This window comes from Mustela lutreola, chromosome 7 (assembly GCF_030435805.1).
Source record: "Mustela lutreola isolate mMusLut2 chromosome 7, mMusLut2.pri, whole genome shotgun sequence".
NCBI lineage: Eukaryota > Metazoa > Chordata > Mammalia > Carnivora > Mustelidae > Mustela > Mustela lutreola.
Genome location: NC_081296.1, coordinates 111,980,719 through 111,996,286, shown reverse-complemented (window position 1 = coordinate 111,996,286; position 15,568 = coordinate 111,980,719). Strand labels below are relative to the sequence as shown.

Genomic DNA, 15,568 nt, shown 5'->3' with positions numbered 1-15,568 from the left:
CAGAGCTAGCCTTAATGATAATATAAATTGAACAGGGGTCCGAGAAAAGAAAAAAATAAGAATGGCTGAGGATGGAGGGCACCTAGCTGCACTCTGCAGAACCAAGCACCATGAGAAGCACAACCAAAGACGCAACTTGGCAGCTGCCCCTGGGCTGGGGGACGGGCACAAAAGAAACAGTCACACCAGCAGCTCTGCTCATGCTTTTATTGTAGCCAACCCTAAGTCTGGAACACACCAAATAGCCATACTGATTTTTTTTTAAACCATGCAATAAATGCTAGAACAATTTATGACTGGGGTAAATGCACAGAACATTTACAGGTCATACCAAACCTTAACTCAAGCAGAGCTGCTATTTGTTCCTACACAAAATCTTGGATTCTATGTAGATTCTTTTTGGATTCTTTAAATCTCAGCTGTTTTATACCACTGAGTTTATTTGACCTTCCTTTTATTTGCCCTACTATATTTAATCCTGTTTAAAGGAATGGGCAACAGAAGAGTGATACTTAATGAAATATACCTGAAAACTCAACAAACAGTTTCTGAGCAACATCTAAAGGTGTGTATATGGGGGAGGTGGGGTGTTAAAAAAAAGTTACATATTGCTGGAGAATAGAGGCAGAGAGAACTGAAAGTGGACACAGGTCAAATTATTAAGGGCCAAACTAGTAAGGGGCTACAATAAAAGACCTAATCGTCCCGTTGGTGCTGAGAGCATTAAAGGGTTTCTAGCAGGAACTTTGTGAAGAATGGATTGGAGGGGGAAATAATTGGGACAAGATACAAAGGAAGAGGAGTATCAGTCAAGAACCTTTATTGCAAGTGGCAGAAAAGTATCCCAAAGTAGCTTAAGCCAAAAAGAATTAATTTAAAAGCTTACAAAATTATGTAAGGAAATATATAGGATTGCCTATAGAAAAAATAAAGCATATATTACGAAGGGATGGTAGATAACTTATTCTGGGGGTTCTTCCAAAGTGAACTTTCTGGAGTCTTACAACAAATCTTCCAACACTTTGTTTCAAATAGCAGTATGTTAGGATAACTGCAAGGTCCACACTCGTTCATTTATTCAGAAACTGTTTAATCAAGGTTTAATATTAGCCAAGCTCTGAGGTAGTTGATGGATATGTATGTTGGTGGGAAAAAAAAAAAAGACTAAAACAAACAAAAAGCCTGACATCCACTGTTTTCTCAGACCTTACAATAGAGAGAAGAGAAAAAAATTTTAAAGGTCTGTGAAAACTTATGTAATGTCTCTACACCTCCATTTCATCACTCATAAAAAATCCTGTTGTGAGGATTCAGTAAACTATCTTTAAAAGTCACTAAGTCTCCAAAACTAAGCTGAGAACATTATTTGGTGTGGGCATCTTTACCTGTTTCTCTCTCCTATAAAAGCTAAATATTTTAATTGTGGTATAACGAAAGCCACATCTTACTGATGACATATGCTTTGGTATAACATATATTTTCTTGTCCTAACACCTCAGTAAAATATAACAAATGAGAGCTTAAATTTAGAAAGAAAACTTAGAGGTGCCTGGGTGGCTCAGTTGTTTAGCATCTGCCTTCAGCTAAGGTCATGATCCCAGGGTCCTGGGACCAAGTCCCATATCGGGCTCCCTGCTCAGCGGGAAGCCGCCTCCTCCCTCTCCCACTCCCCTGCTTGTATTCCTTCTCTTATTGAGTCTCTTTCTGTCAAATAAATAAAATCTTTAAAAAAAGAAAGAAAGAAAGAAAGAAAACTTAGGGGTGCCTGGGTGACTCGGTTAAGCATCTGCCTTCGGCTCAGGTCATGATCCCAGAATCCTAGGATCCAGCCCCATGTTGGGCTCCCTGCTCAGCAGGGAGCCTGCTTCTCCCTCTCCCCTTACTTGTGCTATCTCTGCCAAATAAATTTTAAAAATTCTTTTAAAAAGAAAGAAAAGAAAACGTAAACTGAAAACTTAAATTAAAAAGAGAAAAAAAAACCGTAACATTAACTCTGGTAACTGGCGATCCATTAGTCAAAATGACTCCCCCTAGACTACCAGTAAAGCCCTGTGCAACAAGTAGAATTCTAAACTGCTCAGAAAGTTATCGTATGTAAAAATGATCAGTTGACAATATAGATTTTAGAGGAAAGGAAACAGAGAAAATTCACAATCTTAATAGGCATTGATCATTTAGGATAAGGGCTAAAAGCCATGACAGCACTGCATTAAAAAACTACCATAATTACATCTTGAGTAAATATGAAGGTAAATAATGTCCAGTGTACTACTTTTAGAAAGAGGTGACATGATAAAATGTTTTAGAAGTATTTCACTATAAAAGAATAAATACTACTACTTCTATGCCTTAAAATCAATTTATTCCAAGAGAATCACATTGAGAGTTCTCATTTAAAAAAATCTGCTTAGGTTCAGTGCAGAGAAAAGACTGGAGGAGGCCAGCAGGGACATGGGAAGGTTACCACTGCAGTCGTGCAAGTAAAGGAGAATAGTGCTTGGACTAAGGTGGCAGAGAGTATAAACAGGGAAGTGGGTAACCCTGAAAGCTATCAGGTAGCAGAAGAAAGATCTGGTGTCTCATTGGTTAGAGGGGCAAGAGTGGGAGGATTAAAATGACCGTCATATATCTGGTTTGGATAATTGGTGGATCACGCTTCTGTTCAAATAAATTAGGGACAACCATGAGAAGGACCAGTTTCAGGGGGAAAATGAAAACAGTTCTTGTACATGTTGAGTTTGAGTTCTTACAAAATAAGCCTCATTAGCAGTTAATATAAGTGTGGGGCTAAGAAGAGACCTCTTTGATGTACATATAGATTTGGAGTCACTATATCATTTAATTAGGAAGTAAACTAGAAAAAAAATGTAATGTCATGGATGTCAGGTGACTGAAGAAGGTAGGCATGTCAAAAATGTTGAATACTGCTAAGAAGTCAAATGAGATCATGATAAAAATTTTTTGGATTTAGTACAGAAAATTTGTTGAAGGTCACTGGCTGTTTTAGTTGAAGTGGGAGTACAAGACACAATACAGTGAATTAAGAGTGAACAGGAGGTTGGGAAATATAACATTGGATGTAACTGAGTAATCTGGTTATAAGGGCCAGGACAGAGGACAGTATCTGGAGGGGATGTCAGAAGGCTCGGAGAGATGGAAGCAGGTTCTTAAAAACTGATGAGAAGGAAACAACAGAACATGTTAAAGATTCTGGAAAGAAGTGTTGGTTCATAATTTAAGATAAGAAAAAAGAGAATGAGATCCAGAGCATAAACTGAGGGACTCATCATATAGAAGAGAGCAACATATCGTCAAATGTACTTCAGGGAAGGAGAACAGGCAAGTGAAGTGTAGTGCATGCTCCCAGCTGGACAGTCCTAGTTTCTTTCTGAAGTAGGAGTGGACTGGGGCAGAGTTGGAGGACACAGTGATTTGATTATAGAAACTGGGAATTGACTGATGGTGTTGAAGGTTCAACAAAAGTTGGTAGTCATAAAATTTACAGTGGTATCATTCTTCCCTGCTGTGTACACTGAAACAGAAAATTTCAGGGAATACATAAGATGGCATGATATATTCATCATGTGGTAAGACACTTTTTTAATTTCGCTGAACATTTCAACAACCATCTGCCTAAAACAAATTATTATAGGACTCTTGTATTATAACAGACTTGACTAAGACTAATCATTTTCCCCCCTACTTGAAAAGGTACACACATTCTAATCATCAAGCTATGCTTTGGACACTATCACATCTAAGGCTTTATATTCAGTCAACCCTCTTTCATGCTACCACAACTATGAAATAATTTGATTTGAGAAGTGACTTTTTGTAAATACATAAAAATAAAGCTACAATTGTGTATACAAATGTGCAATCCTCATGAATCTGATTAAGTGAACCTCATTTGGTTGGTCTTATACTGATTCTGTAAAGAAAGGTCTTGCTAAGCACATTAGGACATTTTTGTTTGCTTGTCCAATAGGCTAAACTTAAAGACTTTTGCAAATAAATTATTATATTTGAATGAAAGTAAAAATCTCAATTATTCATTGAAAATTGACTTTATAGAATCTGCTTAGAAACATGATTAACAGCTGGAGTTACTAGATATACCTAAAATGCTAATATTACCTTTAAATTTTTCTTTAATTTTTATTGATTTAGCATAATTTTCCTGGGTTATCAAGCATTTTCTGTAGGCTTTTACCCAAAGTGATCTTGAAAGATCACTAATAAATGCCTTTACAAGACAACATAAATACAAATAACACTTGATTTACATATAAGAAAAAATTCCAGTTTCCATAAATAAAAAAACAAAAGCACTCTGATTTTTGTAATAGTGGAATTTAATCCTAGTCAACAGATATAATAGTGATTCCCCAGAAAATTAAAAGATTGAAGAAATGGGTGTCAGTACTTCTAAACAAAAAAAAAGAGCATCTCTTATAAAAATGCACTAAATTCTTACATTCATTACTAAATATGAAATTAGAAGAGATTTTTGTAAGGGCCCAACACATAAGGCTACGTATAGCAAACTCAAAGGACAGAAGGGCTGCAACTAGTCAAATCCCCCTAAATGTCTTCACCTATTCACTTTATCCTTAGACAACTCTCCTATATTCATCCAACGTGAATATAAGGAATAAATGAATAATTTATGAATAAACACAATTACTTACGTTTACATGGACTTTTCAATTTCAAAGCTCAAAAGGAAATCAGTGTTATCTTTTCTAATATAAAATTTTCCTAACAAAAGACATTTAAGTGATGCCTACAAAAATATTCTCCAGGGCCTTTTTCTCAATATAATTACCAACAGGTTAAAATTTACAGTCCTCAATATAGATTGGACCTACTTCCTGTCAGACAACAGGTCTTTTCCTACCCAGTAACAGTATGAAACATATTTCTTATATTCCAATCCTGAACTACAACTGCTTAGGAATTTGAAATAATATTAAGTAAAAAAGATGCTCCTCCACGTAAAGCCATGAATCTCAAATCTTATTTAGGCTATTTTAGGGTACTCAAAGCATTAAACATAAAAACAATGTCTACCGTCCATTAACACTGCAGAAGTATCTAACACTTGTATGATTCTACTGCATAAAATTTACAAACAGCAAATGACAAGCTAAAGTCCTGTTATGGTGGCTTACACAATGTTAAAGAGCTTTTTTATCATTATAAAGCAACAATAAATTCTCATGAAAGCACACATTACTACATTTCAGGAAGAATATGATCTACAATGTAATACAACAGCTTAGCCTCACCTATGTGGTAAAGGCCTGTAATGACTAAGCCAGGTAGGCCCTGGCTTATCAGAGTTTAATTAATTTTATACCAGACCCACTTTTTTTCCTTTGTAATAATATAGACTAAACTGCTTTTCAGTTTATCAATACATTAAATTTTTAAAAATTACTGTGCAAGACAAATTAGAATGATTCAGCAACTAAATCTTAAATCCTAGGGCAAGAAATGCAGCTGATTTTTTTTTTCTTCTAAAGCAACCAAAATCTTACTCAAGAAATCTACCTCTATTGCCAGAAAAAAAGAGGAATTAGTTCCTGTCAAGTAATTCAATAAAGTAGATGCTATGAAATTGGCCATCTGGAAAATAATTTAACAGACTACTCAGTGCCTAAATGTGGTAATCCTACTTTTATTTTTCAGTAGATGAAAAGCATTCTTTTCCACTTAATTTTAACAGGTTCATAATTTAAGTAACACATTTTAAGAAGATACTATCCCTTACAAAGGTCCTTACCTTTTTAAATTTCTTTACTTATTACCTGCAAACAATAGGTAACAGAGCTTGCCTTTGCTCTTCCTTTTTACTAACATTTACTAACAGCTTGAATAAAAAGCTGTGAGTTTTATGAAATTAATAGCTGTAAGAAGAACACTATTTACTATTTACTATTTTATAGCCATCTTTTCCAATCTTACTACAAAGCTCTTTTAACTCTCTTTGTTTAAAATTTCAGGGTTTGCTTTTTGGGGGGTGGGGAGTAAAGAAAATGCATTGTAAAAGGGACACCAATTAAAAGTATTAGCAAAAATAAACTAATCTTTTTTCAATCTTTGTCAATATCAGATCCTAACTAATGCTAATTCTTAAAAAAAAAAAAAAAAAAAGCAAAACCAGACTGTAACAGTTCACACCCTGAAAATGTGGCCTATTTTATCCTGAAAACATATAATCTATAAATAAATACAGATAAAATACAAAAATCACATTTAATATTTAGACTTTAAATCCTGAATTCTGCCCAACTGTCTCATTATCATTTTCATTTCAAAATCTATCTTATGTTTCAGAAAAAGAGCCTTCATCCTCTGATATTCTAAAAATAGACTCCTACTGTCTCTTTTACAAGAAACAATTACGCTTGGTTATGAGCCCTACCATTATTAGCCACATCATCAACACCTAAATTCTTATCTAACCCCGTTTTTGGCAATCAAAATGGTAACTAAATATATTTTAGAAAAAAAATCTTACCTATATGCTGCATTTTCTTTCAAATGCAAAATGGTTAGATTCCCCTTCTACTTAATCAGTACAGTGTCTGAACATTTTTCAGTCTGACTTGCAAATATTTGCTTTCCCTCTTAGGGCATAGCATCCGCAGGGTTATACAGCACTACTTACATTCTCTTCCACATAAAAATCAGACATTACATGAAAGGAAAAGAAAGACAGCCCATTTCAAAGCATCTGGCAAACCTCCATTGGCAACCTGCCAAGCCTCTGCTAAACCTTCCTGTCTTTCCGAGCATGCTCACTTAAAACCAACAGCACGTTACTATGGCAACTCTGTAGGCAGCCTGTAAGTATGAACCGCCATTCTGATTTCAGAGTGCAAAAAACCAAATACTGCAGGGGAAGTAAAAGGAAAGAAATACCACATGCCCTTCATCACATACAAGTATATTCATTTTATTTCATAAATTCATAATTGTATATGTAAAACAGAAACAAGCATTCCACGTTTTCTAAGCAAATTATTTTTCATGCTCAAATAGGTCTTCTTTTTGGTAAACTCATTCTCTTTGTCTGTCCCTAGGTCTCTTTACCTCATAACAACCAAAAATATACTACCAGTTTATCCCACTTGACAAAACATTGCTGTATAAATAGACAACAATATTCATATATGCTATGATGTTGGCAGTCCATGAATAATTTCTTACATTTATAGATATATATCCTAAATGACATAATATTACCAAATAACCTATTAGCACTTATAAAAACAATCTCTTTTGTATGATTTATCAAACTGTCAATGAAATATTCTTTCAGTTTGGGTAGGTTTTTAATCCCCACTGTTCCTGAGATACTATAAAATATCTGAAAGAGGTAAGGTTTCTAAATTCAGACAGATTAGATCTGGGTTCAAATCCTTATTTTCCACATGTAAGCGGTGCAACCTTGGGAAAGTAACTTAACCTTTGTAACCTTCATTTTCCCCACCTTTAAAGTAGGATAGTACTAGTTATTCCACATGGTAACAATTATCAAATGAGTTAACACATTTAATATACCTAAAAGTTATATTTCTTTTTTCCATGGTTGTTTGAAAAGTTTGTACTGATTATTTAACCTGAAAAGTTCTTTGTATGCTAAAAAAATTGGTTCTGATTTACCCACTAAGTTAGAATCCAAAAAAATCACCAAATCAATGTGAGCTAGAAAAAGGCAGAAACAAATAATATAGAGCATCTAAATGAGGAAAATATAAAGGCAGTAATAGTTACTTTAAAGTATTAAAATGACTTTATGTCACAAACATAAAATTTCACCTACCACCTCATCTTCTTCCTTTTTGGCCTCCTTTTCCTTCTCTTCATCATTTTCTTCAGCTGGACCATCTTCATCATCACTACTGGATGATTCAAGGATTTCACTTATATCCATTTTCCAATTATCAGGAACAATTCTAGTTTTTAAGAAGATGCTTGCTTTCTGTAGCCCTAAGAATAAACAGTTATTAGCAACATAGCACACATAGAATAATAGAATTAGCAACACAGAATAATAGAATAACATTCAGAGTCAGAAGATTTGGATCAAATTCAGCTGTCCCTTGTAAAATGATACAGTAGACTTCAATATATCTGAGTCATTATGTTATATTAATGTTTATTATTACTCTAGAAGATACTGTTTAAAAAATTAATGGTAAAACATGAAAAATTTAACTTACTTAAAAATTACAAATAAAATATTTTATCTAGCCATTAAAAAAATAGCCATCAAATAAGAGTAGATATGACCTCTAAACAACAAAAATGGCACCAGAGAATATTCAGTCTTGGTTTAGTCACTATTTGCCATTTAAAGCCACATCATGAAATAATGGAATGAGTCATTCCTATTTTACCTGGTTTAGCAGAGAGCTCAGATTCAGGTAGACTGAGAATATCTACTTCCTTGATATCTTTTCTTGCTATAGAATAACTAATTACAGAGAAGAATAAAGGGAAGGGAAACCATTATTAAATAAAAATGATCACTTAAATAATATTAACACATAGAAAAATATAAACCTCAAAATCAAAATTATTTTGCCTATGTTTTATAAAGACCATGTATGTCCTAATCCTTAATAAAGGACAGGAGGGCAAAAAACTACTATCTTAATTCTTAAGATTCATATAATCAAAATACACTAATCTGAAGCCCCACATTTATAATACTTTAATCTATGCAACCTTCCTACACACGGTATGGGGTACCTTATACCAGCATGGTATTTTCCTTATAGAAGCCACAATGTCTATTTTGACTTTTGTTATTTCTTAAATTTACTATTCAGTTTAGTTAAAAAAAAAATTAATAGAAGGTAATATCAAAATATTTTTATCACTGTAAGATATGTTAAATTTTCTAGAGAATTACATCTCTCTCTTTCTAGACACACACACACACACACTGCTTAATTTAGAAATTAAAGTTTCTAAAAATGTGACTTAATCAGGAAAAAAGTCAAAATAATTATTTTAGTAATATTCTAAGAAAATTCTATGAAAAGTAAATTTCATAGTTCATCATATGAAATAGTATACATAATAAAAATACCAAATTTTTACAATTGAAGAGAAAACCAATACCATGCTTAATGAAACTTTTAAAATATTATTCTCACATATTGTTCAGTTTTTATATAAAATTTTTCAGAAAAAGTAACTTACATTACAAAAAGTAAACCATATTATGTAATGACTTCTCAGTTCATGAAATGATCAGACTTTTAAAAATAAAGCTTGGACTGTGGAAGAGTTTATCACTGTGCTTTCATTTTCTTTCTCCCAATGTAACACTATTAAGTGACTCACAATTTAGAATCGAGAAACGATCGAACTAAACACTGGTCTTTTTTCACTGTGATGTCATCATTACAGCTGGGAGATATTACCTGAAATAAAAAAGAATAACAGATTGGTTCCTAATTTCCCTTGCTAAAAAAACATATAAGTTTTTGAAAAGAATAATTCCGGATCCCCTTCATTTCTCAAATGGATTACCTTTTGTAAGAAATAGTTTCATTGTCAGTAATTTCCATTATAAATGAGCTATTTAAAAAAGAAGGCTGCCTTCTTTTTTATTTTATTTGCTTTTATTATTTTATAAAGACCATGAGCTACTTAAAATGAGCTACTTAAAAAAGAAGGCTACCTTCTTTTTATTTATTTTTATTATTTAGTACACTGGTTTTCTAGATATTAACTTTATTCAGTCATAACATTATACAGTGAATAGTTAATACAATATAAATTACAATGTGACCACCACTTCAAAAAATTAGGATTTATTCTAAGCTATGTATTTATTGTCCAAAAAGTAAAATATATGATCCTTGATGAAAATGTGGAATATGATTTTTTTTAAGATTTTATTTATTTAGAGAGAGACAGAAAGAAAGAGAGTATGTGTGAGGTGGAGGAGGGCCATGGGGGTAAGACAGTGAAAGAAAGAATCTCAGGCAGACTCCACGCTGAGCACAAAGCCCAACTCGGGGCTCAACCTTAGGACCCTGAGATCATGACCTGAGCCAAAATCAAGACTTTGAGCCACCCAGGTATTCCAACGTATTATAATGTTTTAAAAATACATTTCAATCAAGAACTGTTTTGAAATCCTGTTTGTTCAAACACCTAGGTTCTAAAAAAACACTTAAGTTCCCTTTCTTACCAGAGCATTATAAATTTTAGTAATGAAAACAAATCAAAGAAAATCTGAGTAATAACTTTTTTCTTTTTAAAAAGATTTTATTTATTTATTTATTTGACAGAGAGAGAAAGCCAGAGAGAAAAGCAGGGGGTGGAGAGGGAGGGAGAAGCAGGCTCCCTGCTGAGCAGGGAGCCTGATGAGCAGCTTGATCCCTGGACCCTAGGATCATGGCCTAAGGTGAAGGCAGCAGCTTAATGACCAAGCCACCCAGGCATCCCCTAAGAACTTCTTAATTTCTTAACTTTTTTTTTTTAGATTTTATTTATTTATTTGACAGAGAGAGATCAGAAGTAGGCAGAGAGGCAGCCAGAGAGAGAGAGGGGGAAGCAGGCTCTCCAGTGATGATGTCGGGCTCAATCCCAGGACCCTGAGACCCTGAGCCGAAGGCAGAGGCTTAACCCACTGAGCCACCCAGGTGCCCCTAATTTCTTAATTTTTAAAAATAACAAATGTCTGGGGCACCTGGGTGGCTCAGTGGGTTAAAGCCTCTGCCCTCAGCTCAGGTCATGATCCCAGGGTCCTGGGATCGAGCCCCACATCGGACTCTCTGCTCAACAGGGAGCCTGCTTCCTCCTCTCTCTCTCTCTGCCTGCCTCTCTGCCTATTTGTGATCTCTATCAAATAAATAAATAAAATCTTAAAAAAAAAAAAATAACAAATGTCTTAACATTAGTAAATAGCTAATCACTATATACTTTTTAAAGCACTTAATTTTTTTAAAAAATTAGTCTACTAATAAACTGCTGAAATTTATCTGCTCATTATAATCCCTAACACCAGCTCCTCTGCTACAACCTAGCACTATCCATAAACTTTATGCAATGATGGAAATGTTCTGTTGGTGCACTGCTAAGCACCTGAATGTGCCTAGTGCAACTTAGAGACTGAATTTTTAATTTTGTTTAATTTTAATTAAGTTACAATTATATTTAGGGGCACCTGGGTGGCTCAGTCAGTTAAGTGACTGCCTTTGGCTCAGGTCATGATCCCAGGCTCCTGGGATCAAACCCTGCGTTAGGCTCCTTGGACAGCAAAGAGCCTGCCTCTCCCTCTGCCTGCTGCTCTGCATACTTGTGCTCTCTATCTCCCTGTCAAATAAATAAATAAAATCTTCAAAAAAAATAAAAGTTACATTTAAATTTAAACAGTCATTAGGACTCATGGCTATCATATATATCCAGATAATTAAAAATTCTTCACAGTCCTATCGGCTGTTTTAACATCAGATGGCAGTAAATGTTTGTCTGCTAGATGCTGGTCATTATTAGACTAATAACAGAGTTGTGTCTGTCCTCAAGGAGCTAACAGCATAATGGAGAGGTAAACACAAAAAGAACACCATGGAGGGTAAGTACGGAAATATGAAAACACCTAGGAAGACTCAACCCAACTCAGAAAGGAAAAGGTATGGCAGCAAAGGCTTAAGGTCAGGTCTTAAAGGATGAGTAGGCACAGAGAGAGCTTAATTACCTCACCTGTGAACCACTAAATTAGCGTCCAAATTGATTCCTGCCATTTCTAGTCTTTCCAACAATCTGGTCAACATACTTCTGTCTCATTAACATTCCAAAATATGCAGCTCAAATGATGTTACTCTTGCAGAATACTATGCAGAATTATGGCCCTCTTCTGCCTAGATCCAAATTATCTTCCCAGTCTTATTTCCTATGATTCCCTTATTTGTGTCCAATATTTAGCTAAATGGGTTCCGAGAGCAAACAGTTCCATGAACAAACTCCTTGCTTCTCTGCTTTTACTTATCTTGTTTCCTCTAAGAAAGTCCTCTAGAAGAGCTTTGTTTAACTTTAAATCCATCAAGGCTCAGTTCAAAAGCAACAGCTTCATGAAGGTGTGCTGGGTTTCCTTTATATAAATGTAATCTCTCAAGATAAGATGTCCTAATGTTGAACATATACTATTGCATATATAGTTACTTGAATTATTCTCTGCATTAAATTATGAAATGATCAAAAATGAGATTGGTGTATAACTTTTATTTTCTACATCACTTGGCAAGCAGTAAGTCTGCTGAGTAAATAAAGGAATTAAAAAAACATGGGGGCACCTGGGTGGCTCAGTGGGTTAAGCCTCTGCTTTCGGCTCAGGTCATGATCCCAGGGTCCTGGGATCAAGCCCCATATCTGGCTCTCTGCTCAGCAGGGAGACTGCTTCTCCCTCTCTCTCTCTGCCTGCCTCTCTGCCTAGTTGTGATCTCTGTCTGTCAGATAAGTAAATATTTAAAAAAAAAAAAAAAAAAAAAAAAAACAACAAACCTCGTAGCAAATTACAACCTAAATATTCTGAATCCAAACCCATTTACTTATCTGCCTGTGTGACTGAAAGGCTCAAAGGATTTCCAGACTTTTCTTATGTACAGTAAATCTCTTATATATAGCAACTGAACAATGTACTTTCATGCACATAAAAACCTCTAAAAAATGGCCTAGGTACTTAAAAGGATCTAATTTGGGACATGCTTTGTGCCAACACTGTTTTTGGAAATATACGTGATATCAAAATTCAAAAAATAAAATTCAGAGAAGGGGCACAGTTATGTTAGAGTGGTTAGGGGAGACTGCAGAAAAGGTTGGACTCAAGCTGAATCTTAAGAGAGGAGTAGGAAAAGGAGAAAATGAGAACAAGTATTACCAAGTATTATTGATTCCGCTCATGAAATAATTCTCTTGCCCATCTTTTCTTCTCATATCTTCCTTGAGGAAGCAAAGACTAGATTTCCCTACCAACCCATCAGACTTGCCATTTCCAAAACCTAGGTGTACCATTCCTTTCCCCAATACCCCCTGTTCTACTCTACTGTCTGCACCAAGTTTTAAAAAATATGATAGAAGAGGATGCCTCTGTGGCTCAGTCGGTTAAGTGTCTGCCTTCAGCTCAGGTCGTGATCCTACAGTCCTGGGATCAAGTCCCACATCAGGCTCCTTCTTCAGCGGGAAGCCTGCTTCTCCCTCTATCTGCCACTCCCCCTGCTTGTGTGCGCTCTCTCTCTCTCTTTCTCTGGCAAACAAATATTTAAAAAAAAAAAAAAAAATTATGACAGAAGGGTGCCTGGATGGCTCAGTCTGTTAAGTGTCCAACTCCTAAGCTCAGCTCAGGTCTTGATCTTAGGAATCATAAGTTCAAGTCCTGTGTTAGGCTTCATGGAAAAAAAGAAAAAGGACTATACAATCTTTAATAGCTATGTAATCTCTAAATATATATAATTAGATTCTTGAGAACAGTGTGTTACAAAATTCATACTTCTCTCTCTTCTAAGAAATTTAGAGCTGAACTCACTGCATATCCTCAGTAAATACTAATTGATTTGATTTAACGCAAGAGTAAAGGTTTAGAAGAGTTAAGTCTGACATGGAGCAGTTAAGATAGGACCCGAGGACAGAGCTTACACTGAAAATGAGAAACAAACTAAGAGCTGGGATGGCCTCAGATATCCATCTAAAGAATGCAGAATTGGGGGCACCTGAGTGGCTCAGTGGGTTAAGCCTCTGCCTTTGGCTCAGGTCATGATCTCAGGGTCCTGGGATCGAGCCCCACATCGGGCTCTCTGCTCAGCAGGGAGCCTGCTTCCCTCTCTCTCACTCTGCCCAGTCTCCTTGTGATCTCTTTCTTTCTCTGTCAAATAAATAAAATCTTAAAAAATAAATAAAGAAAGAAAGAATGCAGAATTGATCCATAAGGCAGTCACTGAATGTTTTGTGGTGGTTTTTTTGGAGAATGGGACTATCATGATTAAATTAGTATATGAAAACTATTTCTCTATAAAAATTGATTCTAGGGCGCCTGGGTGGCTCAGTGGGTTAAGCCGCTGCCTTCGGCTCAGGTCATGATCTCAGGGTCCTGGGATCGAGTCCCACATCGGGCTCTCTGCTCAGCAGGGAGCCTGCTTCCTCCTCTCTCTCTGCCTACTTGTGATCTCTGTCTGTCAAATAAATAAATAAAATCTTAAAAAAAAAAAAAAATCCCATTTATTAAAAAAAAAAAAAATTGATTCTAGAAAAATATGAATTTAGCAAAAAGGTCAGGAATCAAGTTAAGGGAACTTACGGGTAATTACCATAAAGTGAGTAAAAAATGATAATGGGAATAAGAAGAGACCACTGGACACATTTTGAAGGGAGAGCTGAAAAATCCCAGTAAACAACTTTATAGAAAATTAAAGAAAGAAATAACAAGAGAAGACAGTGAAGTATGTGGGACCTAAGTAGGACTGCTCAACTCAGCAATGAAGTCTAAATTAAATTTATGTAATACTTTCAAAATATTTTCAATATTTTTTAAAAATCCATGTTAAACATTTGCTTGTTTATTTATTTAAATTTTAACTAGGCTCCACACCAATGTGGGGCTTGAACTCACAACCCTGAGATCAAGATGTACACATTTTTACCGAATGAGCCGGCCAGGCACCCCCTTTAACAAATATTTTAAATGGTTAATTAATTCTGCAAAGAAATATGACTTACCAAGGCAGGATACCAATCAGTCTTCTCAGATGTAGATGCCACACTTACAACTTTTCCTAATAATTCATCATTGAGACGTCGCTTATCTTCATCTTCTTCCTCACTACTTTCTTCTTCTTTTTCATCTTCATTACTAAAAGTCAGAATAACTTTATCAGGATCTTCACATAAGCCACTGCTGAGACAGAGTGGTGTGAGTTTAACATGTACAACTCAATTTCTAATGTAGATTACTCCATAGTAGTAGTTTCTTCATTCTTATTGAAATTGAAGAGATAAGATACCTCCCTGGTCCCAAACTAGTCCTGAGCTATCCATGGTAACTCTTGTGTCCACGTTACTAGATAAATCAGGATTTGAACTTTGTTCTTATGCCCACCACCAGCAGGGACAGAAAAGTCTAAATATGTCACCACAACCTACTTATTGTGCCAGTACATTTTTTTTTTTTTTAAAGATTTTATTTATTTATTTGACAGACAGAAATCACAAGTAGGCAGAGAAGCAGGCAGAGAGAGAGAAGGGGAAACAGGCTCCTGCTGAGCAGAGAGCCCTATGTGGGGATCAATCCCAGGATCCTGAGACCATGACCTGAGCCGAAGGCAGAGACTTAATCCACTGAGCCACCCAGGCGCCCTACATTTTTTTTTTTTTTAAGACTGTCCTTCTACTGTTCATGTATGCCAGGTGCCAGATAATGTAACTCTAATTTCCTAACAGGTTATGAAAAGATCACATTAAGAAACATGTGAGGGTTTAAGTTCACTTACCTAGAAAATAAAATAAGCAGACAAACTCATAGTGAGCAATCTACAAAACTGGCCTA

The 15,568-nt window shown here is 35.3% G+C and overlaps 1 protein-coding gene across 3 annotated transcripts in view; it reads right to left on the bottom strand.

The window, feature by feature from the left end:
• ARID4A (AT-rich interaction domain 4A) overlaps positions 1-15,568 on the bottom strand; it is a 63,622-nt gene that overhangs the window by 32,533 nt on the left and 15,521 nt on the right. For all 3 annotated transcript variants that reach the window (XM_059182194.1, XM_059182196.1, XM_059182195.1), the window contains exons 8-11: positions 14,743-14,875; positions 9,367-9,446; positions 8,412-8,488; positions 7,835-8,001 (exon numbers count right to left, since the gene is read on the bottom strand). In XM_059182194.1, coding sequence (XP_059038177.1) covers positions 7,835-8,001; positions 8,412-8,488; positions 9,367-9,446; positions 14,743-14,875 — 457 coding nt within the window. The remainder of the gene's footprint in view (positions 1-7,834; positions 8,002-8,411; positions 8,489-9,366; positions 9,447-14,742; positions 14,876-15,568) is intronic.